Source organism: Terrapene carolina, unplaced genomic scaffold (assembly GCF_002925995.2).
Source record: "Terrapene carolina triunguis isolate 2854851 unplaced genomic scaffold, T_m_triunguis-2.0 Scaffold33715, whole genome shotgun sequence".
NCBI lineage: Eukaryota > Metazoa > Chordata > Testudines > Emydidae > Terrapene > Terrapene triunguis.
In genome coordinates, this window is record NW_020698066.1 from 6,442,083 (window position 1) to 6,469,626 (window position 27,544).

The following is a 27,544-nucleotide window of genomic DNA, read 5'->3' on the forward strand; positions in this document are numbered from 1 at the left end:
ATAGCAAATACAGTGTAATTACACCATGATTATGTTTTTAACTGCTAAGTGTTACCTGTTCATATAGGGCCTGATTCAAAATCCACTGAAATCAGTGGGAGTCTTTCCATTGATTTAAGTGGGCTTTGGATCAGGCCCATTTTGGAATTTTAATTACATTACTAAACTGCTTATTATCACCCCTTTGATTTCATACTTGATTCATGTATTTTTAGAACTCAAATACATTAACTATATTGTATTTACACTATAATCACTCAGCCATGCAATTAATCTTTCAGTTATATGACTCTAGTAGTAATTACTGATAACAAAAAGTACAACTCAGTGGTTTGAGCATTGGCCTGCTAAACCCAGGGTTGCGAGTTCAATCCTTGAGGGGGCCACTTAGGGATCTGGGGCAAAATCAGTACTTGGTCCTGCTAGTGAAGGCAGGGGGCTGGACTCGATGACCTTGCGGGGTCCCTTCCAGTTCTATGAGATAGGTATATCTCCATATAAAAAACCGATAGCATAATTACACTCAATACATTATAAACTGCATGTATATACACTAGGGCTGTCGATTAATTGTAGTTAACTCATGCGATTAACTCAAAAAATTAATTGTGATAAAAAAAATTAATCACTTTTAATCGCACTGTTAAATAATAGAATACCAATTGAAATTTATTAAATATTTTGGATGTTTTTCTACATTTTCATATATATTATATTCTGTGTTGTAACTGAAATCAAAGTGTATATTATTTTTGATTATAAATATTTACATTTTTCAATTCACCTCACACAAGTACTGCACTCAAAAACAAAACAATGTAAAATTTCAGAGCCTACAAGTCCACTCAGTCCTACTTCTTCTTCAGCAGTCGCTAAGACAAACAAGTTTGTTTACATTTACAGGAGATAATACTGACCTCTTCTTATCTGCAATGTCACCAGAAAGTGAGAACAGGCATTTGCATGGCACTTTTGTAGTCGGCACTGCAAGGGATTTACATGCCAGATATGCTAAGCATGGCCATGCTTCGGCCACCATTCCAGAGGACACGATTCCATGGTGATGATGCTTGTTAAAAAACTTTCATGTTATAGCAGTCTCGGATGATGACAAGTTCATTTTAAGAACACTTTCACTGTATATTTGACAAAACGCAAAGAAGGTACCAATGTGAGATTTCTAAAGATAGCTACAGCACTCGACCCAAGGTTTCAGAATCTGAAGTGCCTTCCAAAATCTGAGAGGGACAAGGTGTGGAGCATGCTTTCAGAAGCCTTAAAAGAGCAAAACTCAGATGCAGAAACTACAGAACTCGAACCACCAAAAAAGAAAATCAACCTTCTGCTGGTGGCATCTGACTCAGATAATGAAAATGAACATGTGTCGGTCCACTCTGTTCTGGATTGTTATTGAGCAGAACACATCATCAGCATGGACGCAAGTCCTCTGGAATGGTGGTTGAAGCATGAAAGGACATATGAATCTTTAGTGCATCTGGCACATAAATATCTTGTGACGCCGGCAACAACAGTGCCATAAGAAAACCTGTTCTCACTTTCAGGTGATATTGTAAACAGGAAGCGGGCAGTGTTATCTCCTGCAAATGTAAACAAAGTTGTTTGTCTGAGTGATTGGCTGAACAAGAAGTAGGACTGAGTGAACTTGCAGGCTCTAAAATTTTACATTGTTTTATTTTTGAATGCAGTTTTTTTGTACATAATTCTACATTTGTAAGTTCAACTTTCATGCTAAAGAGATTCCACTACAGTGCTTGTATTAGGTGAACTGAAAAATACTATTTCTTTTGGGTTTTTTTACAGTGCCAATACTTGTAACCAAAAATAAATATAAAGTGAGCACTGTACTGTATTCTGTGTTGTAACTGAAATCAATAGATTTGAAAATGTAGAAAACATCAATAAATATTTAAATAAATGATATTCTATTATTAACAGTATGATTAATCGTGCAATTAATCGTGATTAACTTTTTAAATCGCTTGACAGCCCCAATATACACACACAATGATGTCTGTGTGTGAAAAAGAGGTGGGTGAATATTGCAAAACAAAATCCTGTAACTATTAGATGATTTTTAAAGGAATCCACTTTGACTGTGTTCATGTCCCTCTCATGTTCATCTTTATGAATATTCTAGTAAAATAAATTCACTAGCAGAAATGTTCACCAAAACAACAGATTTTAAGCAAATATTGCAGAACATATACAAAAAGTAAATTTCCAACTCATAATTGTGAGTACTGGAAACCTGATCCTAAGAGTTGCACGAATCCAGCCAGGAAACAAAAATATGCCATGTAACCTACTGATCCACGTAAAACAGTTTGAGTTTAGGACTTCAGATATTGAATAAGTATGATGAACTGATTGTGAATAAGCTATGCTCCAAAAATTATTTCCAGAAGTTATTCAACAAATAATTTTGAAGAGCAAATAAATTAGATTGGTAAACTGTTTACAGATCACTTGCAAACTGAAAAAAGAAGTGAAATTGCTAGAGAAAATGATTAGTTATGAATTATTAACCTAGCTCATGTATTAAACATGTTGGAAAGTCACTCGTGAGCTATGTGCATCATTCCAAATGAGTGTGGAGAAAGCCTTTATACCATACCATCATGTATTCTGTATATACCACATACGTTACAGATAAACTATTTTAGGAGTATTCTGGAGAGTTTTTATAGTTTCTAGTGTGACTATTTTTGTATCTCTCCATCTGTAAAGCCAAGTGCCTTAGAGACCATGAGTCCAACCATACAGGGCTCAGATGGAGCCACAAAAATCTTCACAAATAACTTACAAGGGTTTTTCTGTCCCTTAAGACTGTCAGAAATGTAACAGTTGTTACCTCAGACCTCTCCATGGATATAAATGTTTACTAGGTCACCTTGGGAAATTGGGACCCTCCAGTTCGCAATGGCACTGAAATCCCATTTCTAGCTTTATAGGATATTGGACATTGTTATGTTTAGGAAAACTGTTACGGGCCATGCCCTCAGTCTTTCCTGGCTCCCTTTGCACTGTGGCCCAGGATGCTGCTGTGGAACATTTCTCCACTGTGCACAGAGATGTGGAATGCACAGAGATGTGCCTCGCTGCAGATGTTTCACAGTTTTCCAGCCCCCACAGCAAAACCACGGCACTCACAATGCATTAAGACCCCACCTATGCAGACGGGGCACAGGATTTTGCCAACCTGCAGTGATCAGCATTCCTGCATGTTGTAAAAATGAACAAACATAGGAAACAAAACCTCAAAACTTTCCACTAACCCTACCAACACCAAGAAAATAAACTCTCCTTTAAGCACCTAAAACTTTACATATGCAACAATTCCTCAGCTGAATTTTGATAGACATGTTTTTAAATGGCTGGTTTTTGTTTGTCTCTCTGCTTCACTTTTAATCTCCAAAGTCTGAATTTTAAAGGAAAATCTATCAAAGTCAGTAAGTCAAAAAATTGATCTCCCATTGACTGAGTCTGGGCCCATCTGAAAGCTCTTATCTGGAGCAGGCCTTCCTTCTATTTGTTTTCATACTGACACTAGGGGTATGTCTACACTACCGCGGTAGTTCGACGGCTGGCAATCGAACTTCCGGGTTCGATTTATCGCGTCTGGTCTGGACGCGATAATTCGAACCAAGAAGTGCTCGCCGTCGACTGCGGTACTCCACCTCAGCGAGAGGAGTACCGCGGAGTCGACGGGGGAGCCTGCCTGCCGCGTGTGGACCGCGTCTGAACCGCGGTAAATTCGAACTAAGGTATGTCGACTTCAGCTACGTTATTCACGTAGCTGAAGTTGCGTACCTTAGATCGAATTGGGGTGTTAATGTAGACCAGGCCTAGGACTATGAAGAAAAGATGACACACAGCTTTCTATGAGGCATATGATAAGAAAGCCCTTGTCTAAGTGTTATGGGCTTGATTCCGCACAATGCCGCATGGTTCCTGGAGATGCTAAGTGCTTTCATTTCCCAGTGGCTTCACTGGGAGCTGAGGAAGCACAGCCCATTGCAGGACTGGTCCTATGATAGAGGAAATGGATTTCTGCATCGTGAATTTCTTTGCATCTTCTTTCTTTTCATGTTTCAAGTAGTAGGAAGCATTATTTTAGGCAGATAGGTTAAGTTCTCCCAGATGGGACCACTGTCACTCAGTGATCAGTTTTTAGCCTTACCAATGTTGACAGTATCCATTTAAATTTTCCTGTTTGGGAAAATATTACACCATATGAGGAAATACTTTACAATACTCTGTCAGGAGGATGATCAAGAGAAGACAGTAAGGGAAGTCATCATGGGACTTTTCTATCGCTTGTAATTTTTGTCTTCCTAAATTTTTCTCTCAGTTTTCTTGAGAGAATTTACCCTGGCACAATCTCACCTCATTTTATACCCTGCAGGTTTCTACAATATGAGTGTAAAATATCTATGTGAAATGAAAAAAGAGAGAGATGGAGAGCTCATCAAGATGAGCAGGGGGTTGGACTAGATGACCTCCTGAGGTCCCTTCCAACCCTGATATTCTATGATTCTATAAAAAAAGAAGAGAGGCCAGAGAAAGACAGGGAAATTGAACATAAAGCTTCTATAGAGAGGTGATGTTATCTGCACAGATTATAAAACCAGAAGGGACTATTGTGATCATCTTATCTGACAATTTTCATTGCCTCAGGGGACCAATGGGATTTGAACCTGGGCCCTCTGACCCTCTGAGTGCCAATCCCCTAGGCCAGCAGGACACCTTAAATAGCTCTATTATGTATATACTATACAAAAGTCTGACCTGTACTCTACAACAGCCTTCCATGAATAAAGGGTTGTATTGCAAACAGAGCATCTAATCTCCAGAACATCCCTGTACAATGGGGCAGGAATACCTCCTAGCGCACACCTGAATGCCACAATGGGGGTGCAGCACACAATCAGGGATAGGGAGGAAGGCATGTTGCTTCTTTTTAGAGCAGGAATAAGATGCATGAACCAACCTGCCTTGAGAAGGCAGGATGACTGTGGACCTAATCATAGGTCATAGCACAATTCAGGAATGATTCATTTCTAACTCCACTGCAGGACCAAATGGTATTCCAACCATGTCAGGCACTACCCATTCTGTAACCAGAACTCAGAACATGGTGGCTTTCTGTATCACACAAGCAGGCTTTTAATTCTATCACTGATGTAGAATGGCCATGGGAGGTGAGGGAGGAAATATTTGAACTTCCAATCCAGCACCAATTTCTAAAGTTCGTAATTCTGGAGGCATAGAACCTCAATGCAAACTTCAGTGTTAAGAGCTAAACTTTTGTAATTTTAGAAAAAACATTTAGACAAAGAAAAATGAATTCCAGGTTAGAGTTACAGTGAAACACATCAAGTATGAGTCAGGCAGAAGTCATTAATTAGTCATAGAGCAGATGAAAGAGATCAAGCATAAATAAGTTCTTATTCAGAATCAATAGCGAGACTGAACCGAAGAGAAAAGACACTGTGTTAAATAGATCCTGTTCTCTACTTCTCCACAATTCGTGCATGCAGTTATGTAGCATTATTCTGAATGGCGTTCCTGAGCTGTACCCATTAATTCAACATCAAGATCAAACTTTCATCTGTGGAAAAAATGAGGTTATAGTACCATTTTTGGAAATATTCTGGAAGTCTCTGTGATTGCAGCGGTTTCTTCTGCGTAAACGTAGATAGAGAGAGTCTGTCCAGCCTCTGAAACACATTAACAAAAGGCACTGAACACATATGGTACAAATGAAACCATGGCTAGCTTTAAAGAAAAGGGCTGGCAGATTACATAGTAAAAATACATTAAAATATACAATATGTCTCTGAACAGTTTTAGATCCTAATTCTGTATACACTAACTACTGGGCTTAGTATTTACTATTAAGTATAATACTTTTTATCAATAGTAGTCCCAATGAAGGCAATGGGACTACGAAGTGTTTGCTGGATTGGACCATTATTTTGCATTGTTTGGCATGTTTTGTTTGCTATGCCATTAAGCACATCCCTCAGAGTTTAATTTTGGAATTTTGGCATAATTTAAGCCAATGGAGTCTGATAATTTTGACAATTTGATTATTAAAATTCTAGGAAGAGATTCAAATTAACATTTTGGGGAAGATTTGTCAGACTATAACAATCTGGACACATACAACAATTTTAAAAGATGGATAGAAAGGCAGGATAAGGCAATCAGCAGGTTAACGAGGGTAAGGAAAAACCAAGTAGCCAGAGGAAGCAGCTCATAGGAGAGAAAAAGGTAAAACTGCCTTTGTCAGGTTTAAATTGCACTGGCTATTTCTGAGGACTTTCATTTAAACTCTTCTCAGACATAAATGACTAGGAAAGCTTTGCTGTGTGGCACAGTAGGGTTCCAAGCCTGAAAATGCTGAACAAGACATTAGCATCCTTTAGAATTAATTCTCTGAAGAACAGGGAGACTCAGTGGTTTTGAAAAGACAGAAATCAATTTTAGATCCAAACCTGACATTCCTTTGTTTTTCTGCTTCCTCTTTTTACAGTTAATAATTTTCTTTTAACTATAACGATTTAAGTGGAAATCTAGATATCCCCCCAAAAGCTCTCTCTAGGCTGACAGTAGCTTTCAAATTGTCCATATTTCTAGTTGTGTTTATACTGATTCTTCAGATAATTGCTTCACCAACCTTTATGCTGGATGCCATTTACCAAAGCAATCCTACTGACACGCAGGGATTTTGGCTTCTTGTTATAGTTGTGGAACAGTAAATAAGAGTGAGGAAGTATTGGCAGGACATTCATTTCCTAGTGTTTTAAAACTTGGACCAACTGATTTGAAAGACAGATTGTATTTGATTAATTTTCCCCTTTCCTTTGTACCGCAGAGAAAAATGTAAAAATCCCTGTAAAGGAGAAGAGCCTTAAGGAAAGCTGATCAAAAGATCGCTCTCTAGAACCCTTGTTGATACTTGTTGATCCCTACTGGGGCTGTTGAAGTTGTGTTTGAACTCAGAGGTAGAGGAATTTGGGATAACGGATGGCAAACACAATGCAGATAAATGTAAAGCCATGACAAGTCTTGAAACCAAGAATGAAAAACAAAATATTACCTACTTTGAAATGTGATAATGCTGACCATTAACCATGAAAGAGGCTATACAAGTAACACATTAAATTTGTACAGCCTTCAGCATGAGGTGGAAAGCAAAGCAAAGAATGCAATATTTAGTTAATCAATATAAATCATAAATGCTTCCTAGAAAACAGCATACTGACCCAGTTTTTAAATTCAGTTTACATAGGATTTTAGTTAGCTTTGCTTCAGTCCTGCTTTTACATATTCCAGATATATATTAGCCCAATTATTTTAAAGTAGATATGTAAATTAAAAACATGGGAGTAAACCATGACACTCAGAATCCAAACGTATATATGTAAGGGGACTGTTCCCCCCTTACTAACATTCAGTGGGGGTGTTTTGGTTGCTAGCTCCCAGCACTAAAAGGGGAAGGGTTGATGGCAAATCAGGAGCCTGAGACTGACAGTCCCCAGGAACAATGGGGAGAGGCCAATGCTCCAGATCAGCCTGATTGACAGGGCGGGCAGGCTAATCAGAGAGTCAGAAGGCCAGGGGGGTCCCGTCCTCCGTGTGAGCTGGAATGGCCTGAGTCAGACAGAGTGGGGCCGAGCTAAGGAGAGAGCAGGGGTCTGAGCTAAGTTGCTGGAAGCAGAGCTGCAGCCCCAAGCCAGAGCACAGCCCAGAGAGAGCAGAGCCGCCCTGGGAGGAGAGCTGCAGCAACCAGAGCCAGAGGGGCCAGACAAGCAGCCAGGAAGCAGGTCAGAGCTGGGAGCAGAGTCACAGAAGCAGCCTGCAGAGCCGACCTGCCCTGGGGACAGAGCTGTAGCAACCAGAGCCAGAGAGGCCAGAGAAGCAGCCCAGGGAGCTGGAGGCAGAGCAGCAGCAGCTGTGCTGAGGCAGAGTGGAGCTGGAGCTGGGGCTGGAGCAGTCCGGAGCTGGGTGCGGTGAGCAGCTGGGGAGAGTGAGGGGGACCCTGGGCAGTGGGCCCAGCACAGGGAGACACCTCAGCCAAGAGGCTCTGCAGGCCAGACTTGGGGGGATCGTAACCCTGACAGGGTGGGGGCGACGCTGGGAAGAAGGGTCCTGCCACCTAGAGCCTGAGAGCGTGTGGCCACCGCCAGAGCAAGTGTCCAACCCGCAGCGTCTCTGCAGCACAGCCAGGGCCTGAGAAGGAGCCTGGGACCTACAAGGAACAGACTGAACTGCCCTGACGTTCCAGAGACACTGTTTGTAATGTTCCCTGCCACAGAGCGGGGTGATGTGTTTTCCTTTAACCTTTCCCATTTTTCCTTATTCTTTTTTAAAAGTAATTGTTAATTAAACAACTTGTATTTGCTTTAAATTGTATGAAATGATCAGTGGGTCAGGGAGGTGCCCAGTGCAGAGAGAGTACCCCGGAGTGGGGACACCCTAGCCCCTGTCCTGGGTGACCACAGCAGGGTTGGGGGTCAAGCCCCCCAGGAATCCTGGGCCCAGCCTTGTCGGGGTTACGAGGACTCTGCCAGACAGGAGAGTGGAAGGGGAGTCCTCAAGGGCAGAGAGGCCTCTGGGTAAGGGAAGTGGGAGCGAGGACTCGGATCCTTTCGCTAGCCCACTTCACCGGGGTAGTGCAGAAGCCAGGAAAGTTCCCCACAATAGCGGGACCATTCCCCCGCTTACATATATGCTAACCCCTAGACCTACGTCTTTTTTCCAAGTCCCTAGTTTTGTAAAGGGACCACTCAGTGCAACAAAAATAACTCTACTCACAGGACTGCAGGCTGGGACCTTGCTATTTATTTAACTACACCACCAGAAAGTGGTGACAAAAAAAACCTCAGACCGACTAAACAGGAAATAAGAGGGTGTGGGAGTGGAGCAGGACTCCCTCCCATAATAAATTAGGCATTATTAACCCTATCATGTCCACTTTACTACACGCACCCTGAGCAGCCTCTTTAGGGCAGTGGTTCTCAACCAGGGACACGTGTACCCCTAGGAGGGTATACAGAGGTCTTCCAGGTCATCTAGATATTTGCCTAGTTTTACAAACTAAAATTTCATACAGACAACAACTTGTTTAGAGTTCTCTATATACTGTACATTGAACTGTAAGTACAATATTTATATTCCAATTGATTTATTTTATAATTATATGGGAAAAATGAGAAAGTAAGCCATTTTTCAGTAATAGTGTGCTGTGACACATGTACTTTTGTCTGATTTTGTAAGCAAGTAGTTCTAAGTGAGGTGAAACTTGGGGGTACAGAAGTCTGGAAAGGTTGAGAGTCAATGCTCTAGGGCAGTAGTGGGCAACCTGCGGCCTGCGCTGCTTCCTGCAGCTCCCATTGGCCGCGAACAGCAAACCGCGGCTACTGGGAGCAGGGGGCAGCCGTGCCTGCGGACGGTCAAGGTAAAGAAACTGTCTCGTGGCCCGCCTGTGGATTAGCATGATGGGCCGCAGGTTGCCCACCACTGCTCTAGGGCATGAAGCAGTAGTGGAGCTGCTCTGTGTCCATTACGCTATCCCCTATACACTCCATACCACATATGGAAGCCTATTAGAGCTGGTCAAAAAATGGAAAAACAATTTCAGGAAAAATGTTGACGATTTGAAGTTGTTTCCATTTCACAGAGATCAAAATGGAACAATTTTTCATTTGCATTTATTAATTTTTTGTGAAATACTTTTTCTAAATCATTTGAATTTTCCTTCCTTTGTTCCTCTTGTTGCCCCCATTCCTCAACTTTTTGCCATTCAGTGCAATAAAGTGAATGAGGTCAAGGGCTTCCCTCCCCAAAATCCCCACTTTTTCATTTTCTCTTTTAGTACTCTACTTTTCCAAACATCTCCAACTTTGTAAAAGTTACAGAGTGGCAGCGTGAGTGTTTCCTTTTCCTTTTTCACTATAATTTTTTCAAAGGTGAGGACTTGCAAAAGTTGCAGAGTGGAAAAGAAAAATGAAAAAGTGAAAAACTCTTCAAAAATACAGACATCATTCATTCAGTGGCAAAGAGGAAACAGGAAGGAGAAAAAGTACAAATCCAAAAAAATCCACATTTTAAAATTTTGGAATTAAATTTTGGGGAGGGGCGGTGTACCGAGAGCTTTATGTTAAAGTTTTTGGTTTTGAAAAAAGGAAAATTTAATCATTTTTTTTCAAATAAATTATGTTGACCATCTCTAGAGACTGAGCGGAGAGCAAGCAAAGTTGAAGGAGTAGGTGAGGCTGGTCTGGGAGCCCACACATTAGTGAAAATATTTGAGAGGAGAGAGAGTGTGGGGAAAAATCTTTGAGACAATCATGATTTTAGGAAGAGCAGAGGCAGAGCATGCCAGCACTTTTATTTTTCCATTTTCAAGCATTGGATTTTTCTCCAATGGTCTTTGCTTGGTTTCTCCTTCCCACATCTTTCTTTTTTTTCTTTTTCTTTTTCTTTTTTGTCATCAAGGCTTGCTAAAACTTGGCTTAGTCCTTCTATGAGCTTACCCAATTGTGGAGTTCAGAAATCCAGTGGTCCCTGAGAAATGGGGCCAGTCAAGCTCATTGGTAAGAGCCACTGGGAGATTAGAAAATGATTTCTGAAAGGAAATTTAAAAGCAATTGAGACGGTTTTGCTTTCCCAAATAAAATCCCATCCACAGAATCAAACAACATTCTCAATTTGGAGCATCAGCCAGTTAGTGATAATACCGTACATTTATACAGTGGTTACACTTAAAAAGTTGCTACTTATTTCTGAGATATTTCCAATCCCTAACATGGAGAAGAAGAGTAGAACCATAAACACTTTCAGATTAGTAGAAACATTTTAAATGCATATATTGTAATATCACCTCTGATTCTGAAGGCCCCACAGTGCTTCACAAACTACAGCATATATAATTCTTACAGCACCATGGGAATGGTAGATATCGGCTTCACCATTAACATCTGCACCCACCTCATGGACCCTTCCAAAGCAGGATGTCTGTGGGCAAAGGAGCCAATGGCTGCATGGTTCCTAAGGGCCCATGCTATGGGGGAGATGGGAGGCCAGGCATAACTACCTAAGGGATCATGTACCTCAGGGCTGAAGCCTTCTTTTCTCCCTGATCCCTAGGATCTGTGGGAAGGGTAGAGTGCAAACACATGCCGTTTTAGAAACTTCACAAGGTGAATCTGGGTTTCCTGGGCCTCAGTCAATCTCCTCCAGGTTTCACCTCAGACAACATTTTTATTTTTAATTTTTTTTATTCACAGAGTTTGGAAGGAATCATCCCCATGGCAAGACAGACATGACTGGGGATCCCTCTGCTACAGGGGAGAATCCAGTGATGGGGAAAGGAGTCAGGGGAGGGCACATGCATAGAAGGAGAGTGGGGAGCAGGATATAAACCCTCCTAGCAGCAGGAAGAGCTGCTAGTACAGAACTTTCATGAAAACAGATAAAGCCTTTATGGTTTCCTGGCCTCTGCTCTTATTTATCTCTGTAATAAGTTTTAGGATACAGTTTCTATGAAAGACACTATGCAGATGAAAGCTCTATTGTACATTCAATATATGGCACTCTATTCTTTTCCATTTCGATTTGTGAACGTGTTAAAAAAAATCACAAAAGGGAAGAATATGGCCTGGAAAAATCACCCCATCTCATCCTTGTGAGAAGACAGAGTAAATGTTCAGGTTTTACCAATCCGAGGTACACTTTCAAAGACAAATGCACAAGTCCTTTGTGCTCATGCTGAAAAACTGTTGATGAAAAACTGTTAACAAAGGAAGGTCAAAGCATAAAGTAAGGAAACCTACATGCTGCTGTAATCCATTTAATTTATTAGGTTCATTTTCTTTTTAAGCAATTGTGTTTTTCTAAAAACCCTCACAACTATACACAGCCAGCATGTGGATAATTCATTCCAGAGGTGAATAATGAACAACAGAAGAGCTAAATCCTGCAATCTTTACAGGTTTTGATTCTTAGAGGCGGGGATGGGGGCAGGGGAGACTGCAAGTCACATCATATTTGACCTACTTACAGTAAATCTGCTTTAGCTACCAAGGTGAAAACAGTTCTGGCTCGATAACCCTTCATCTCACTCTCAAGAAAAACACTGGGAACAATTTTCAAATCTGTCTGCTTCCAATTCTATATTTGTGTGTGCAAGAGGCACTTACTGAAGATGCACAAGTTCTTGGGAACCAGGGCCGGCTCCAGGCACCAGCCGACCAAGCACGTGCTTGGGGCGGCACCTTATAAGAGGCGGCCAATGTTGGGGTGGCGGGGGGCGCTTGCAGTGTTTTTGTTCGCGGGGCTGCGCTAGAGGGGTTTTTTTTTGTTTCAGTGGCGCGGCCCTGGAGGGCGGGGGCTTCGGCGGCATGGTGCTGGGGGGGGGCGGGGGTTTGGGCGGCATGGCGCTCGGGGGGTTTCGGCGGCCCGGCCTAGCACTCGGGGAGGTTCGGCGGCCCGGCGCTCCGGGGGTTTTGGGCAACCCGGCGCTTGGGAGGGGGGCGGCCCAGTGCGGCAATTGGGGGGGGCGTGGGTTTCGGTGGCCCGGCCCGGCGCTGGCGGGGGGGAGTCGGCGGCGCGGCACTCAGTGGGGGGGGGTGTTATGGCGGGGCGGCAAAAAAGTTAGCGCCGGCCCTGTTGGGAACTCTGCACAAGTGAAGGAGTTTAAGCACACAATTTGGCTGGTCACTTTTGAAATTTTGGCCTAAAATATGTTTATTATAAGAGAGGAAGTGAAATGCTTAAAATAAAATCAGTAAATATAAAATAATGTTTAAGATCCCTTATCAATTACAGAATACACATGTAAGGCTTAAAAAAGATGATGAAATGTATTTTAAAACAAAAGCATCTAACACCACTTCTTTCTTTAGGACCTGCCAACACTGGGGTGGGAACTGTTGTCACTGAACAAGTTTTATAGTATGATTTTAAACTGGTTCTCAGGCTAATTTAGGTTAAATACCTGTATAGTATAGTCAGCACCTAGCCATGTTAAACCTGACTTGGAAACCATGTATTAGCTTAGAACTATGTTCCAACCTAAAACTGTATTCCAGTTTAGCACAGACCCTGGTCCATCAAAATACTTAAGGCCAGACTTTTAACGATATTTAAGCTCCAGATGATGCAGACAGGTTCCTAGCGGGATTTTCAAAAGTGCCTACGGCCTATCTGCAACTTTAGGTGCCTAGATGCCTTTAAAAATCTCGTCCTCAAACTCTACAGGGATGTCATTTAGAGAGTGTGTTTTAACCTAAAAAGATACATTCTAGCTTAACCTAACATGCAAACATGTCCTAGTCTAGAAGGGGGCCCTAGCTGAGTTCTACATTAGAATGGTATTCAAGCATGGCCTAGTTTAAACACCATATTCTAGACTAGCCTGATTTGGAAATGATGATGCACCCTAGGAACCAGACTTTAGCAGAAAACAATTAGAAGGCGGTTCCAGCCTAGTTTTGAAACTGTATTCTAGCCTCAAATGTTATTCCAGCTAAGTCTAGTTATGAAGCAGTATTCTAGCCTAGGAATCATTTTCTGGCAGCGTCTTAGCCTAGGATGGTAGTATAGCCTCGCCGTTTGGAAATCATGTGCTAGCTTGAAGAGCCACATCTAAGGAAGTCAAAACAATGGGTGACTGTGCACACAGTTACCAAGCTATGCTGAAATCAAGTGAGCCTGAATCAAAGAACCTTCCCCTCGCTGTAGGGGAATATTTTACAAAGGGGAGTTCAGCACCTAATCCTCATCTGAGCCTATGAAAATTTTCCCCCTCCATACTAAACATGATGGCTGAGATTTCCAAAGCCACCTAAGGGATTTGGTCTGGGATACACAGTTCCCATTCAATTTAATGGGAATTGCTTGCTTGATTTTAATGGGAAGTAGGTGTCCAAGTCCCCATGTCAGCTTTGAAAATCTCAGCCTGTGTTTCTGTTCTAACAGCATAAATAAGTAATTATTAAAACTGCAGACCCTGTTTCTTTACCTGTTTAACATTCCTAATTTGCAACACTGCAGGTTTAAAATTAGCAAAATAAAAATCCAATTTCTCAACAAAACAGTATCCTGAGGACCAAAACGTTTGCTTATAGAAAATAGCAAGAACTTTGTAGGGGATGAGACTGAAGCTAGAGCATGGATGATTCTGTACCGACAATATTCAATTTCAGCAAACATAGCGCCTGATCCAGCTCCCATTGAAATGGCCAGATGGCCATTAACTTCAATGGTGCAGGAGCAAGCCTGTAGTGCACAGTTTTCAGACTATGCTTTCTTCATGAGCTAGGCATCTAAAAAGTGTGAGGAAAATATTTCTTGCATGAAGGGACATGAATGAGACATGAATGTGAACCAATTATTTCATTTAAAGACCAGAGCCACTCTGCTCTTGGGTAAACAGATATTTATTGCATCACAGCTAGATTAAGGATTTATTTTGCTCTTGTTACAGCATGAAATCAAAACCTACTGAGTTCAGGAACATTTATCTAAAATTCAACTCCCTAGAAGAAGTGTCACCAGCATTTCAGACCAGGACGGCATAGGGCCTTTACCTTCAAAAGAATCACCGTTCAAACGAGATTTAGAGGTAATCTCCTATCCTAGACACATTATAATAGGAAAGTGCTGCATTTTGTAAGTCAATTCTAAGCAGATGGCCAGAGCAGCAGGAGGGCAATATCCTTTGCTAGACACGAGAGTCTTTTTTAAACATGAGTTGTTCAGAAAAGCCCACCACATAAAAAAATCTACAGTACTTTTCCACTTCCATTAACCCCTCTAAAGACACATATCTCTGTGCTATAAACTTTGTATTTCAATGTCAAAGAGACAGATCACCCATGCTGAATGTTTCTATGGGGGGAGGGGAATTAACACAGCACAAAACATGCTAGACCCAAGATCCACTGATGGGAGTGAAGCTGAACCTGAGTTGTATCAACCTTCCTTGCCCTGTCAAAGATCTTCCATGTGACCTCTGTATGTTTGACTCTCTGGTGATTTAAGGGTAGTGTGTCAGAACTGATAATTAGGGACCTACCAAGTTCATGGTCCATTTTGGTCAATTTCACGGTCATAGGATTTTAAAAATCGTAAATTTCATGATTTCAGCAATTTAAATCTGAAATGTCACGGTGTTGTAATTGTAGGGGTCCTGACTCAAAAAGGAATTGTGTGTGTGTGGGAGGGAGGGGGAGGTCGCAAGGTTATTGTAGGAGGGGATTGCGGTACTGCTACCCTTACTTCTGCACTGTTTCTGGTGGCGGCGCTGTCTTCAGAGCTTGGCAGCGGCAGCTCTGCCTTCGTGCAGAAGTAAGGATAGCATGGTATGATATTGCCACTCTTACTTCTGTGTTGCTGTTGGTGGGGCGCTACCTTCAGAGCTGGGTGCTCGGCCAATAGCCGCTGCTCTCCGACCGCCCAGCTCTGAAAGCAGCGCAGAAATAAGGGTGGCAATACTGGGACCCCCTAAAATAACCTTGTGACCCCCTGCAACTCCCTTTTGGGTCAGGCCTCCCAATTTGAGAAACACTGGTCTCCCCCATGAAATCTGTATAGTAAAGGGTAAAAGCACACAAAAGATAAAATTTCACGGGGGGAGACTAGATTTCATGGTCCGTGATGTGTTTTTCATGGTTGTGAATTTGGTAGGGCCCTACTGATAAGGGACAGAGCCACTCATCTGCTGTAAAACACACGAAGACTTACTCACTAACACTCTCAGCATCAATTCTTATATATTGTTGCTCCTTGTATTCAAATCCCTCAGAGCAGGCATTAGGAATCGGGGGCTAGTGAGGGGGTTTTAGGTCAATGGATCAAGGGGGAATAGTGGAAGCCTTAATCCTCCATGACTGTCTCAGGATAGACAGGTTTTACCTGTTGTGACCAGGACTCCAGTGGGGGCCAGCTGAGGTTACTCAATTAAGGTGAACTGCAAATATTGAGACAGACAATCCCCCCAAAAGCTGGTGGATATTCCAAGACTTAGATTTACCAAGCCAGCATAAAACAGCTTTTTTATTACTTCACTGGTTGCCCAGAAGCCAGCAACACAGTTTCCTTGAAGAAACCCAGCCTCAGGCCTTCATCCAGGTACCCAAGTCAAATATGATGAAGATTTCTGAAAATCTTATTTCATCATATAAAAGAAAAGGTTCTACCAATCCCAAAGGATCAGACACATTACCTCCCAGGTTAATGACTATTCGAGATCTTACCCAAATACATCTACAGCCAATTCGTATTATCTAAACTAAAATTTATTAAAAAAGAAAAGGGAGACAGTATGGTTAAAATATTAATATACATACAGACATGAGTTCAATTCTTGAGGTTCAGATTCATAGCAGAGATGGTGAGCTTTGTAGTTGCAAAGAGTTCCTTTAGAATTTAGTTCCTAGGTTATAGTCCAATGTCCAATATCATATCCAGGTTGTACCAGCTTAACTGGGATCTCGTCTTGTGGCTTAAGCTTTCCCTGATGAAGCTTAAGCAGATCTGAGCTATCAGGATCAGGACCCAATGATCTTTTATACAGTTTTCTAGCCTTTACCTGACCATACAGTCCCGGGTAAACAATAGGCTTTTGATGTAACCTTCTGTTTCCTGAACACCACCAGTAATTAGTTACACAAATTAACATAGGGCAATTTATCCATTTGGCAGTTTATCACAAACTTTAAAGAGACATATAGACAATGACATTATTTCACCCAAGATTCATCTAAATGTTAATATTCCCTTTTGATCTCTGAATTAGTAGCTATAGTGACAGACAGGAACTGTCTGTTTACATGGCTAGCATTTAAGACACACACAATTAGTATCACTTCTAACTTCTAACAATATAGGTTTGCCTTTCAAAGTTCTAGCCTATCGACCATGAATGGCCCTAATTACCATTTGCATAGCTTTGTAACATGACTTTAAAGATTGGCTCTAGGTCATCCAGCCTGCAAGCTGCTTTCTGGCCATGAATTATATTTTGTATAAGATTTGCTGCAATTATATAGCAGTGGTAGCAATAATGATTTGCATGATTATATTTTAGACAACGTCAAATCTGTGGACATTTGGTCATCTGAGGACTGGAGGAGAAGAGGTCATACTCCCATCTGCTTGTAGTTTTCAAACCACTGTCCCTTCCTACCACATGATACAGTGGAATCCCTGCAGATTTTTTGCCACCTGCACTCAGTTCTCCCAGGAATTTTCCTGTGGAAAGGCGTGATATGGGCCAGAGAGTTTAAGTGTCTGTCCTGACTTTCATTTTACTGGGTCAAAATTTTGAAAATGGGATGCCTAATTGTAGGTATCTAAAATCCATATTTAGACATCTATGGGCTGATTTTTCAGAAGTGCAGAGTAACCTGCCATTTGCATTGAACTCAGTGAGGCTGTGGATGCTCAAAACCTCTAAAAAAAAAAGTCAGATCTCTTCTGTAAGTGCCTAAAGATAGATTTATCTACCTAAATTTAGTCACCTACGTTTGAAAGTCTGGGTCTCATTTATGCTGATGATTGTTAAATTATCCAACATGATAACCTGAGACTTCTTAAGTAAGGAGATCTGATCATTTATTCTATAATTCTCCCCTGGTTCAACCTGACTTCCACCGCATGGCAGAGCAGGAACAGCCAGCATAACAAGGCACAACAGACATTCCTCAGAGTCTCTTTACTAAACTCTCAAAGTCTCTCCTGGAAAATTTCTTGCCTAATCTAATTAGCTTTAAAACAGCAGTTAATAGTCTCCGGTGGTGTGGTGGTGTTGAACTGAAGGGTGCATGGAATTGCTGTAGACTGTAAACTTCTCCCTTTAATAAATCTGAAAAGGCAGCATATTCATTTCCCACTCCCCCCAAGATTTAAATACTCCAGGAAAAACATTTCCTTTGTGAACTTCCATCTTCGAGTCATTTTGGGAGGCAATGAATGTTGGGAAAAACTGGTCAGTAACTCCCTTTTCCAAGTATTTATTCACAGGAGGGTTGGAGGAACCAAAGCAAAGTGTATTGTAATAAATTAACAGTAGCTATGTGACATGGGGAGCTAAGTGGTGCAGTAGGTTAATGTATTAATCTTTTTCCCACTGGAGGCCTAAATTCATGTTCTTGCTGTGGTCTCAATTAAGGATGATTTTGGTGGCATTAGGATGTGACTAGCCTACTCTCTCTGTGTTCACAACCCAAAACCACATGTGATTAGCAATTCCTGCTCAAGAAAGGCTTAGAATTGGAAGAGCAGAGAACTTTTAGGTTAAATTTTAGGCAGGCCGACAAAGCCCTGTAGGTAAAGATGTGCACTACTTGAACTCACTGGCATTGGCTCAAGATAATGCTATTAGCTGTTCCTTTTCACATGCACCAAAATTCACCGCAATTTTAGCCACTCATTTATGCTGTCAGAAACAACTCACATGTAGTGTGTATATTTAATTTTAAACATTAACTTTAATAAAATTTTTAAATCTTTTCACAAATAAAGTGATCAAGTGATAAGGGACATGTTGCTCATTGGCTTTAATCTACACTCTCTCCCTAACTAAAAACTAGTTTCTTTAAATGAAAGAAAAATTAACAATTTTCCTGTACAGATTCATATTCAACTAGAATTTCATTTAAACATGTACATGAAGTATATTTAACAATAATATTTAGCACTATATATCTTCAAAGTGCTTGAGAAACAATTAATATTCACAACCCCCTTGCAAGGTAGGAAAATTGTTGTTACCCCCATTTTACAGATGGAAACACTGAGACCCAGAGATTAGATGAGAATAAGAGAGTCAGTGTCAGAGACAGGATTAGCCCTCAGGGAATCACTGCTCCCAATCGTGTGCTCAGACCACTAGACTACAATGTTCAGTCTCATGATAAACTACAAATCAAATCAAATGTAATTATTGCAACTGTTTGATCAAAGATGTTTAACTACATTTAGCGTGCCATGCTCCGTATAACTCTTCATTAACATTTAACTGTTCTATTTTCCCAGGTTGGTAGGAGAGTTTGCATAGGGCACAGTAAAAAATAATTTGTTTCTGTTATCCTGAGCCTCACGGAGCCATTATACCTGTGCAACATGAGGGCAAAGTGAGTATAAAATCATACCAAAGCAGAATGGTAGAATTTTACACTCATTTTGCACTACATGAGGTGCAGGGCAACAGAGAATCAAGTTCTATGTGTACAAATCAGCATGTCCAAACTTTTAAAAGTTTGATTGGAGAGCTTGGATACTGGTACAAACAAAAGGACACACAAGCCTAAGAACAAGGGATAGAATATGAAGACGTCACACTGCCAGCTAATGGGGCTGCTCCCATGTTTTGTCTGTTGAAGGTCTTAGGTTCTATCCCTACGTATAACGCATGATGTCGGTTCTGAGGTTTTATATTTTTACACAAGCATTTCTTTCAAATTCCACCATTCAATGATCACATAAGTTCTTCTTTTAAAAAGTTAGGATGGCAAGTGAATATAGTGCTCATGAAAGGTGTCAGCTGGACAAACACAAAGTCTTCTATTTGTCACCACTCTCCTGTTGATGTGCCTTAACCCTGACCTAGAGAGACCACTTCTAGGAAGAAAAGGATAGTATAGTCTCCATGTGCACTCTGTCCTTGAGGTCTCTAATGAGCCTGCCAACTGGTTCTGCGGAGGGTTTTTGTCTACCCGGTGCTACATTGAGAAGATCAGTCCATTTCCCATACTGGCCACTCAACAGCTATCAGACAGTAACAACATTCAATCCCAGCCCAACTGGTCTATATTCAAACCACTGATTTAGAAGTGAAAGCTTCTATATCCTGTTATCAACCCCCTGACCCATCCAGTCAGGGGAGGATTTAAGTGCGGATCATTGAGTAAGCCCAGTACTCAGAGAAGTCCAGTGCCCAGCCAAAATCAGAAAGCAGTACTGAGTCAGACTAGAGCACGACAGCAACAGTAGAAGGTGTGCGTCACAGCGGGTTGCTGCCAGCTGCTGCCTGCTCCTAGGAAACTAACATTAGCACCAGTTGGGGGTATGAGGACAAGAGGCATTCAGCTCCCTAATATAACTCACTCACAGAGGCCACTTTGTCACCCAAGGGAACAGGGGAGGAAGGGAAAGCAGCAGGCAGAGTGCCTCCTAACTAAGAAGAGGTAGGACCCGCAACCATATTAGCAGGTACATACGACGCCACCATGGATGCAGCAGGACTCCATTCAGTCTCTCAAGTCATTATTAGCGAATGAGCTGAGAGACAGGGAATTGTGGGAAACATGGTTGCACCTGGGCAACTGAGGCATGTTGCTGAGCTAGGGTGCCAGGCTGCCTGGAAGAGTGTAGACTGGCTGGCAACTGACTGAGCAACGCAGGGGAAGGGTACGCCACTGGCACCAGTGAGAGGGGGAGGCTGACAAGGATGAAATGGAAGTTACAAGGGAATCCCTTTGATTCTGGTGAGAGCAGGCCTCCTTTGCCTGGGCACAAAGCAAGGACCAGTCGGTCCTTGATGGGCTGGATTGGATGGGACTGCACTACTTGAGTAGGAAGAAAGTTAATGAGTCTTTCAGGGCTTGGGGAGACTAAGAGGAAGAGCCTGATAGGGATTGCTTCATCTGGGCTGGGAAGAGACAGAGAGAGAGGAAATGTCTATTTCAGGAATGAGGTGGCTGGAATGTCTCTCTAGGAGAGACTGAAATTTTGAGGAAGCCCCACAATGTTAGTGCCTCTGAGGCTCAGCTAGCTTTAATCCACCCCTGCATCCAATCCTCCAGCAAATGGTTTTTTAAATCAGAAGAAGTTATTGGATTAATCTTAACTATGCTAGGGTTAAACCTGTACTAATAAGAAACTGGGTAAGCCTGACACATCTTAAAGGAGATGCTGTCAGTGTTTTCCCCAGGAATTGAAATGGGGGTGGGGGGATGATCGAATTTACAGGGTGGGGGGGTCAGGGCCGATGAGGGGTGAGACCATGAGGGTGAAAGTGGGCTGTATGGCACCATAGTAAAAACTGAAAAATGTTTTATGATCATTTTATTAGATTTAACTCATGTTTTAAAATCATCACACAAATTAAAGTTGGCTACTCAAGCCTTCTATAAAGCACTACATCTACATCCGTCTTGGTTTCTTGTTATAATTTTGCACAACTCTGTTAATACACTTCTTGAATGCAATGCGTTCATCTTTGGTGGCTTCTTGTGTGCCTAGTATTTCCATTCCTTCAATTGATATGCTCATTAGTTCATTCACATAATCAGGCAGAAGGCAACTTCTTTCAGAACACAAAATTCTATTCAATGATGAAAAAGAACACTCAACTGTAGTTGCTGTGACTGGGAGTAGCAAGAGATGAATTCCTACTTCTTTCATCCCAGGAAACAGCATAAAGATCGGGTCAAGCCACTAGTGATGATAAAAAAGAAGTTGAAGTCAAATCTTCATTCATTCGTCATATGCTATTCCACTCTGTGTTCAAATTCTCTGTTTTGTCCTGAGCACATGGCAGCCCCATTGCTGGTAGTGCCTCACTCCACTCAACTGTCGATGTTTTATAGGACGAGGATCTGTAAAAGCTACATAGAGGTTGAGTAGAATCTAGAAGATGCTGTTGTAGATTTTTAAGAATCAAGTCTGTGTACTTTTTCAGTTGTCTTAACAAACACTTCTTGTCCTCTTCACTTAAGGATTCAATATAAATGCCTTCATCAGTCAACTTCTGGACTAAAGTCTTTGCTTCTTCCAGTACTTTTTCAATGGATAGCTCTCTGATTGATCCAAATGTAGCTTCTATTGCTGGACAAAGATCTACTACTGTTGTAACAGATGCCTGGATGGCATTGTTTAATGACCCAAGTGGTTTCAACAGTAGACTTACAAGAGAGAGAATAGCAATAGTCTTCTCTGAATGTAGTAGCAAAAGTAATCCACCAGCCTCACTACTTAGATCCATCCCATCTGGTAGATACTTTCCAAAGTCGGTAATAATGGCTGGAGTAATTTTAAAACAACAGCCAAGGATTGCTCATGAAAAGCCAGAGGGTTTTCCCAGGTTGGACTAATTTGAACTTCAGTCCCAGTATATCTTCTATATTTTCCAACATATTCAGTCTTTTGGGGCTCTTGCTGAAAAAATAATATAATGAAGACATTACATTTATAGCTTTTTAAATGTCTTTTGAAAAGTCTGCAGCTTGTACTAGTGCTAGTTGGAGTAGATGGCCTCTGCAGTGTGTATAGGAGAGATTAGGGTTACACTTTTCTCTGAGCAAAGCTTGTACTCCACCATGTCTTCCAGAGAAGTTTGTAGCTCCATTAAATGCACAAGCAGCCATCTGTTTGGGGTCCAATTGATAAGCATTTAACTTTTCTAAGATGTGGGTTGTCACAGATGCAGCCAATGTGTCTTTTATAACTTGAACATGTAGAAATGCATCTACTGGCCTACACTGACATCAAGTAAACATACACAATGACTTAATAATTGATGCCCATTTGCACGGTGCATTCATCAGCCATGTATGCAAATTTTTTGAATGTGGTGAGAGAGTTCTTCACTTTTTCAACTGTTGAACCTTTCACTATTGCACCACATGCTTCTAGCCAGTCAGTTGAGTTTCTTGCAGAAAGATAGTGAGCATTTGCTGGTCTTGTTCGGAACCAGTGTTCAACTTCAGGATGAACAAGTGACAATGCACTTAACATTGGCCTCCAGTTTGTAGTGTGTGGAATCTCTTGCTTAAACAGAAAGTATGATGCCACAGCCATGTTTGTTCGCATGAACTGTGTTGTGTCTCCAGCATTCTTAACGGCCTCATTAACACTCACTGGTGTTGTCCTTGGTCAGTGGAGACTCAGAGTTCAAAAAAAGAACAGGAGTACTTGTGGCACCTTAGAGACTAACAAATTTATTAGAGCATAAGCTTTCGTGGGCTACAACCCACTTCTTCGGGTGGGTTGTAGCCCACAAAAGCTTATGCTCTAATAAATTTGTTAGTCTCTAAGGTGCCACAAGTACTCCTGTTCTTTTTGCGGATACAGACTAACACGGCTGCTACTCTGAAACCTGTCAGAGTTCAAAGGCGCTTTCACATGAGTTCACCTCCCAGGTGGGGGGCAAGAAGATACCTTGCTTGTTCCTCCAGCTGCTCACTGTTCACTCTGGCCACTGTTGTTTGTTGTGCCACCTTTCACTCCATCGTTCCGTTGCCAATGGCCCTGCGCCGTCACCTTCTGCTGCCACCTGCCACTGTGACCTCTGCGAGTTGGTCTCTTGAGGTTCCACCCGGCTCTCAGTGATTTCAGCTGAGCTCTCAGTGGGGGAACCTTGCTGCTAGTGTAGACTGAGCCGTCTCTTCCACAGAAACACTGTCCCACAGCAGGTCTAAGCACTTAGACCTGATTATCAATGATTTCAGCTGTAGTGGTCACTTAACAAAACAAAAGACTATCTATGGAGCCTAATCAGCTCTGTCTTTAAACGGTGGAGAGGGGCAGGTCAAATAGTACTTGTGACTCAGGCAGACCATCAAGCAAAACACCAATCCCCACCCTCTCTCTTGATGCCCTCAATCAGCACAGGCTAAGTACAGTTCTACTGCCTTTTACTCAGACAATAACAACATTTCATTACCCCCCTGCATTCAAGTGATTTGTAACCCAACCCCAGCCAAAATCTATCACTTGGGCAACACAGCTCTGTTTGCTGGATACCAAGGTAGATTAGGTGTGAATGTAAATACAATCTGGTCCTGAAGCCTTTCCCCCCCCCACGAGCTCCCAGCTCATCACTAGCTGTCAGGAGAGCTCATTTAGACTTTGCTTTCAAATCATAATTTGAAATTATTAGGTTGGCCAACATCACCGAAATGAATGCACTGACATTGTCATAAAAATAAAAGCTGTATAAGGAAGCTAGTCTATGTTCATACTTTTCAAATCTATTATACTTTTTCAGATACATGTATTTTATTATACACTTTATATGCTTTTAAAGTGTGTATTGTTTCAATTTCAATTCAATTTCCCAAACAATCACGAAATTGGCAACAGTGCATGTAACTAGTTCACAAAACTGGGAGGGGGGGGGTGTTGGGGAAATTAAGGGGGGTGTAGGGAAATCCCTGGATGCTGTAAACCAATTTTTGTTGCATTTCGTACAGAAAATATGCTCTGAGTATGAAAGGTTATGGGCCAAGTTTCAGCCTAGAGAAACTGTTTATAGAAAAGTTCTAAAATCTGAACATCAGTGATTTGTAATAGAAATGCTGACAGTATAAAACTGTAGCTTGAATGCATCACTTTACTATTGTATTGTTATTGTCATCATCATCATCATCACCATTATTACCATATTTATTAGACAAGTTAATCTTAATTATCATTACCACTAATTCATTATGTTCCTTCATCAGCTGTGTCATCAATGTCATTCCTATAATCATCTCTCAAACTACTAACGAAGAAAAACAACTGCTAATCTAGAATATTTAAATCAGTTTGGCTTTGCAAATGAAAGATGGAAAACGCATACAATTCTGATTGAAATTTGCAAGCCTCCAGTAATGCTGTAATTATTGGGACAGAATATTTTCTTTTAAAATGGCACATTTTCCATGTTCCTCTTCCTCTGGGGCCAGTGTGAGTTTAGCAGTGTTACAGAAAAATTCAGTCTCTTTGGCTAACTTGTGTCACTTGTGAGCAATCCCTCTGCTGCTGACCCAAGTGCAGTGCCGATATACTCCAGAGGGATTAATATACAGCTCTTCTCAAGTAGAGGGTCAAATCTGTGCAACACAAGGGAGCCTGTTCAGGGAAGAATAAAGAAGAGGAATGGGGCATCCTGGAAGATTCCCCTTCACCAACAAGTGGAAATTTTTTTAAGTGACTTACTCCTCTTGCCTTTTTATTCCACCTCAGTGAATGGCATTGCACTATCTGCATCCTTAGCATAATTAACATTCGGGCTTTTTTTCCATTTGAAAAACATGGAGATCATACTGAGATATGATCCAAATGAAGAGCCATCATTATGGTATTGATAGAGTACCCTGTACAATCTCTTCCCTTTAAGCCTAGTGTAATGAATACAATAAATCCTACTGACTTCATTGAGTCTGTTTATGTAAATAGTACTTACTGTAGGAAAGGATTCCAGAACTGGGCCCACTGATAGCAAAACAACATTCTCCTTTTGTTCAAGGAGTGCGTTTATAAAGCCAAATGTCCTGGGTTCTATCTCCTGTGCAATAGTGGAGCTTTGGGGCCGAATTCTTTGCTGACCTAATTACACTCATGTCAAAGGGGTCATGGCAGCAAAGAATTTTCACCTTTATCTTTATCTTATAAATTTAGTGCTTTTTTTTTTTTTTTTTTTTTAAAGAACCCCTTGGCAGTGTTTTGACATAGATTGGGATGTTTCCCCTTCCTAAGACTCTCCAGAATTCATTCCAATGGAGATTTCCTCCAAAAATGTGATGGATTTCCAAAACAAAGGGCATTTTGCACCTGTTCTCTTTTGGCACCCTCTATAATAAGAGAGAAGGCAAATATCAATCCGAGGCTGGCACCGCTTCAAGGATCAGAACAGAATTCCTTACCAGAGACATCTGTGCTGCTGTCATCCATTCAGGAGGGATGTGAAAGTGAGCTCCCGCTGAATCTCCCAACAGAATGATCCCCTTGGACTCTGCATCTAATAAGTACATTTCATTAATAGTTTTAAAATTCCCTTGGCCTTTGTCACACCGTAAAGTGAATCTCTGTATAAAAAACAACAAGATTAAGATAAAAAGACACAGCACTGGTAGATTCAGTGTGTAAAATGGAAATAGGGCATTGGCCACTATTTGTGTTTGAAATGTGTTCATTTCAGTTCCTAGAATGGGAGATTTTCACTCCATCTGCACCAAAAGCCTGCCTAAAAAGATGTGCCAACAATCTAAGAAAAACAAGTAGGCATGCTATATGAATAAGAGAAAGAACTTCTTGCTTAATGAGAAAGATTCCCATAAGATTTTATTCAAATTGTTATTTTAACACAGGCTCTGCTGTGAAGCTAACATTCATTTTTTCTACCTATGGAATATTTATTAAAAATACTTAAAATCAAACATTTAGGGAAATCAGAATACTCAGGGAATTGGTAATGACTCATATTAAGAGTAGATTTGTGAGTCAGGGGCTCTCAAGGTAATTTCATTGGAACAATCTAGCTTTTTAATAATTAATGTTACTTAGCACTTGAGTGGTACTTTCTGTCTAAAATGACAAAGAGCTTTGCAGAGGAGCTTTTCACCTTTCAGTCACTAATTTAATGCGAGTCAATGTAGGTTTGAAAGTTGTTATTATGGTTTCTTAATATTAGTATATTATAATACTAGTGTATCTAAATAAATAAATGGAGATATACCTATCTCATAGAACTGGAAGGGACTCTGAAAGGTCATTGAGTCCAGTCTCCTACCTTTACTAGCAGGACCAAGTACTGATTTTGCTCCAGATCCCTAAGTGGCCCCCTCAAGCATTGAACTCATAACCCTGGGTGTAGCAGGCCAATGCTCAAACCACTGAGCTATCCCTCCCCCTTTACCTATAGCTATCTATGGCCTGAGTTGTTAGTGTCAGTCCATTTCATAGTAGATAGATAGTGATGCCAGGAAAAATATCATCACTACAACTGGCACCATTATTGGCATTTCCAGCAGAGTGATGGACTGGATGTGCATAGAAACTAAACTGTCCTCTCACTCCTAGAGGAAAACCCTACAAGTTCAGCTTGAGGCACATTGGCAGGATGAAGAGGAGTCTGTACCTGGTCTATGAATAAAAAAATCAAATTCCAATGCTCTCAGCTGGGTATCTCTCAGCTCTAAAGTCAGTTTTTAAAATCATTTTTCTAAACTGATATTGATATTATAACAGCACATGCCCTTTGAGTTTTCCCCTCACATCAAAGCAAAGAGTGAATTTGCCATTTTTGTCATTATAAAGAAGCTGTGAAATCTGTCATCTTTTCTCTGGATTTACAATGATAATGACTGTTTGTATAAAAACATATGTAACATAAATATTGTATTAGCCATGTATTAAATTTAATGATTTACCTTTACAGAATTTTTTCTCATATGGAATTCCATCTTTTGGATCTACACCCTGTCAGAGGAGAAAAGGAAAGAGAAGTCTATTTGATACCTGCAAAGTGACAGCACAAATCAAATAGTAAGACTACCATTTGGATTATTGGCTTTTCAGAACTGTCACATCATAATAATATTGATTTAATTCAGTGGATGTTTATTCATGACGTTAATTCTTTTATAACTAAGTTTTTTGTCTGGGAGTTCCCTTTTTTTTAAAATAGAGATCACAAGGAAGTTTAAAGTTCTTGCTATGTCACTGGACTTTTGTGATAAATCCAATGTAAATCTAAATAGCATAATGTTTGAGAGATCTCAAACATCATGCTGTTTTGATT

At 41.1% G+C, this 27,544-nt stretch overlaps 1 protein-coding gene across 1 annotated transcript in view; it reads right to left on the reverse strand.

The window, feature by feature from the left end:
* The window catches only part of LOC112117184 (acyloxyacyl hydrolase), a 111,023-nt gene that overhangs the window by 38,254 nt on the left and 45,225 nt on the right, over positions 1 to 27,544 (reverse strand). The window contains exons 10-13 of the mRNA XM_026663461.1: positions 27,174 to 27,222; positions 25,668 to 25,762; positions 10,566 to 10,657; positions 5,659 to 5,741 (exon numbers count right to left, since the gene is read on the reverse strand). Of these exons, the coding sequence (XP_026519246.1) occupies positions 5,659 to 5,741; positions 10,566 to 10,657; positions 25,668 to 25,762; positions 27,174 to 27,222 (319 nt within the window). The remainder of the gene's footprint in view (positions 1 to 5,658; positions 5,742 to 10,565; positions 10,658 to 25,667; positions 25,763 to 27,173; positions 27,223 to 27,544) is intronic.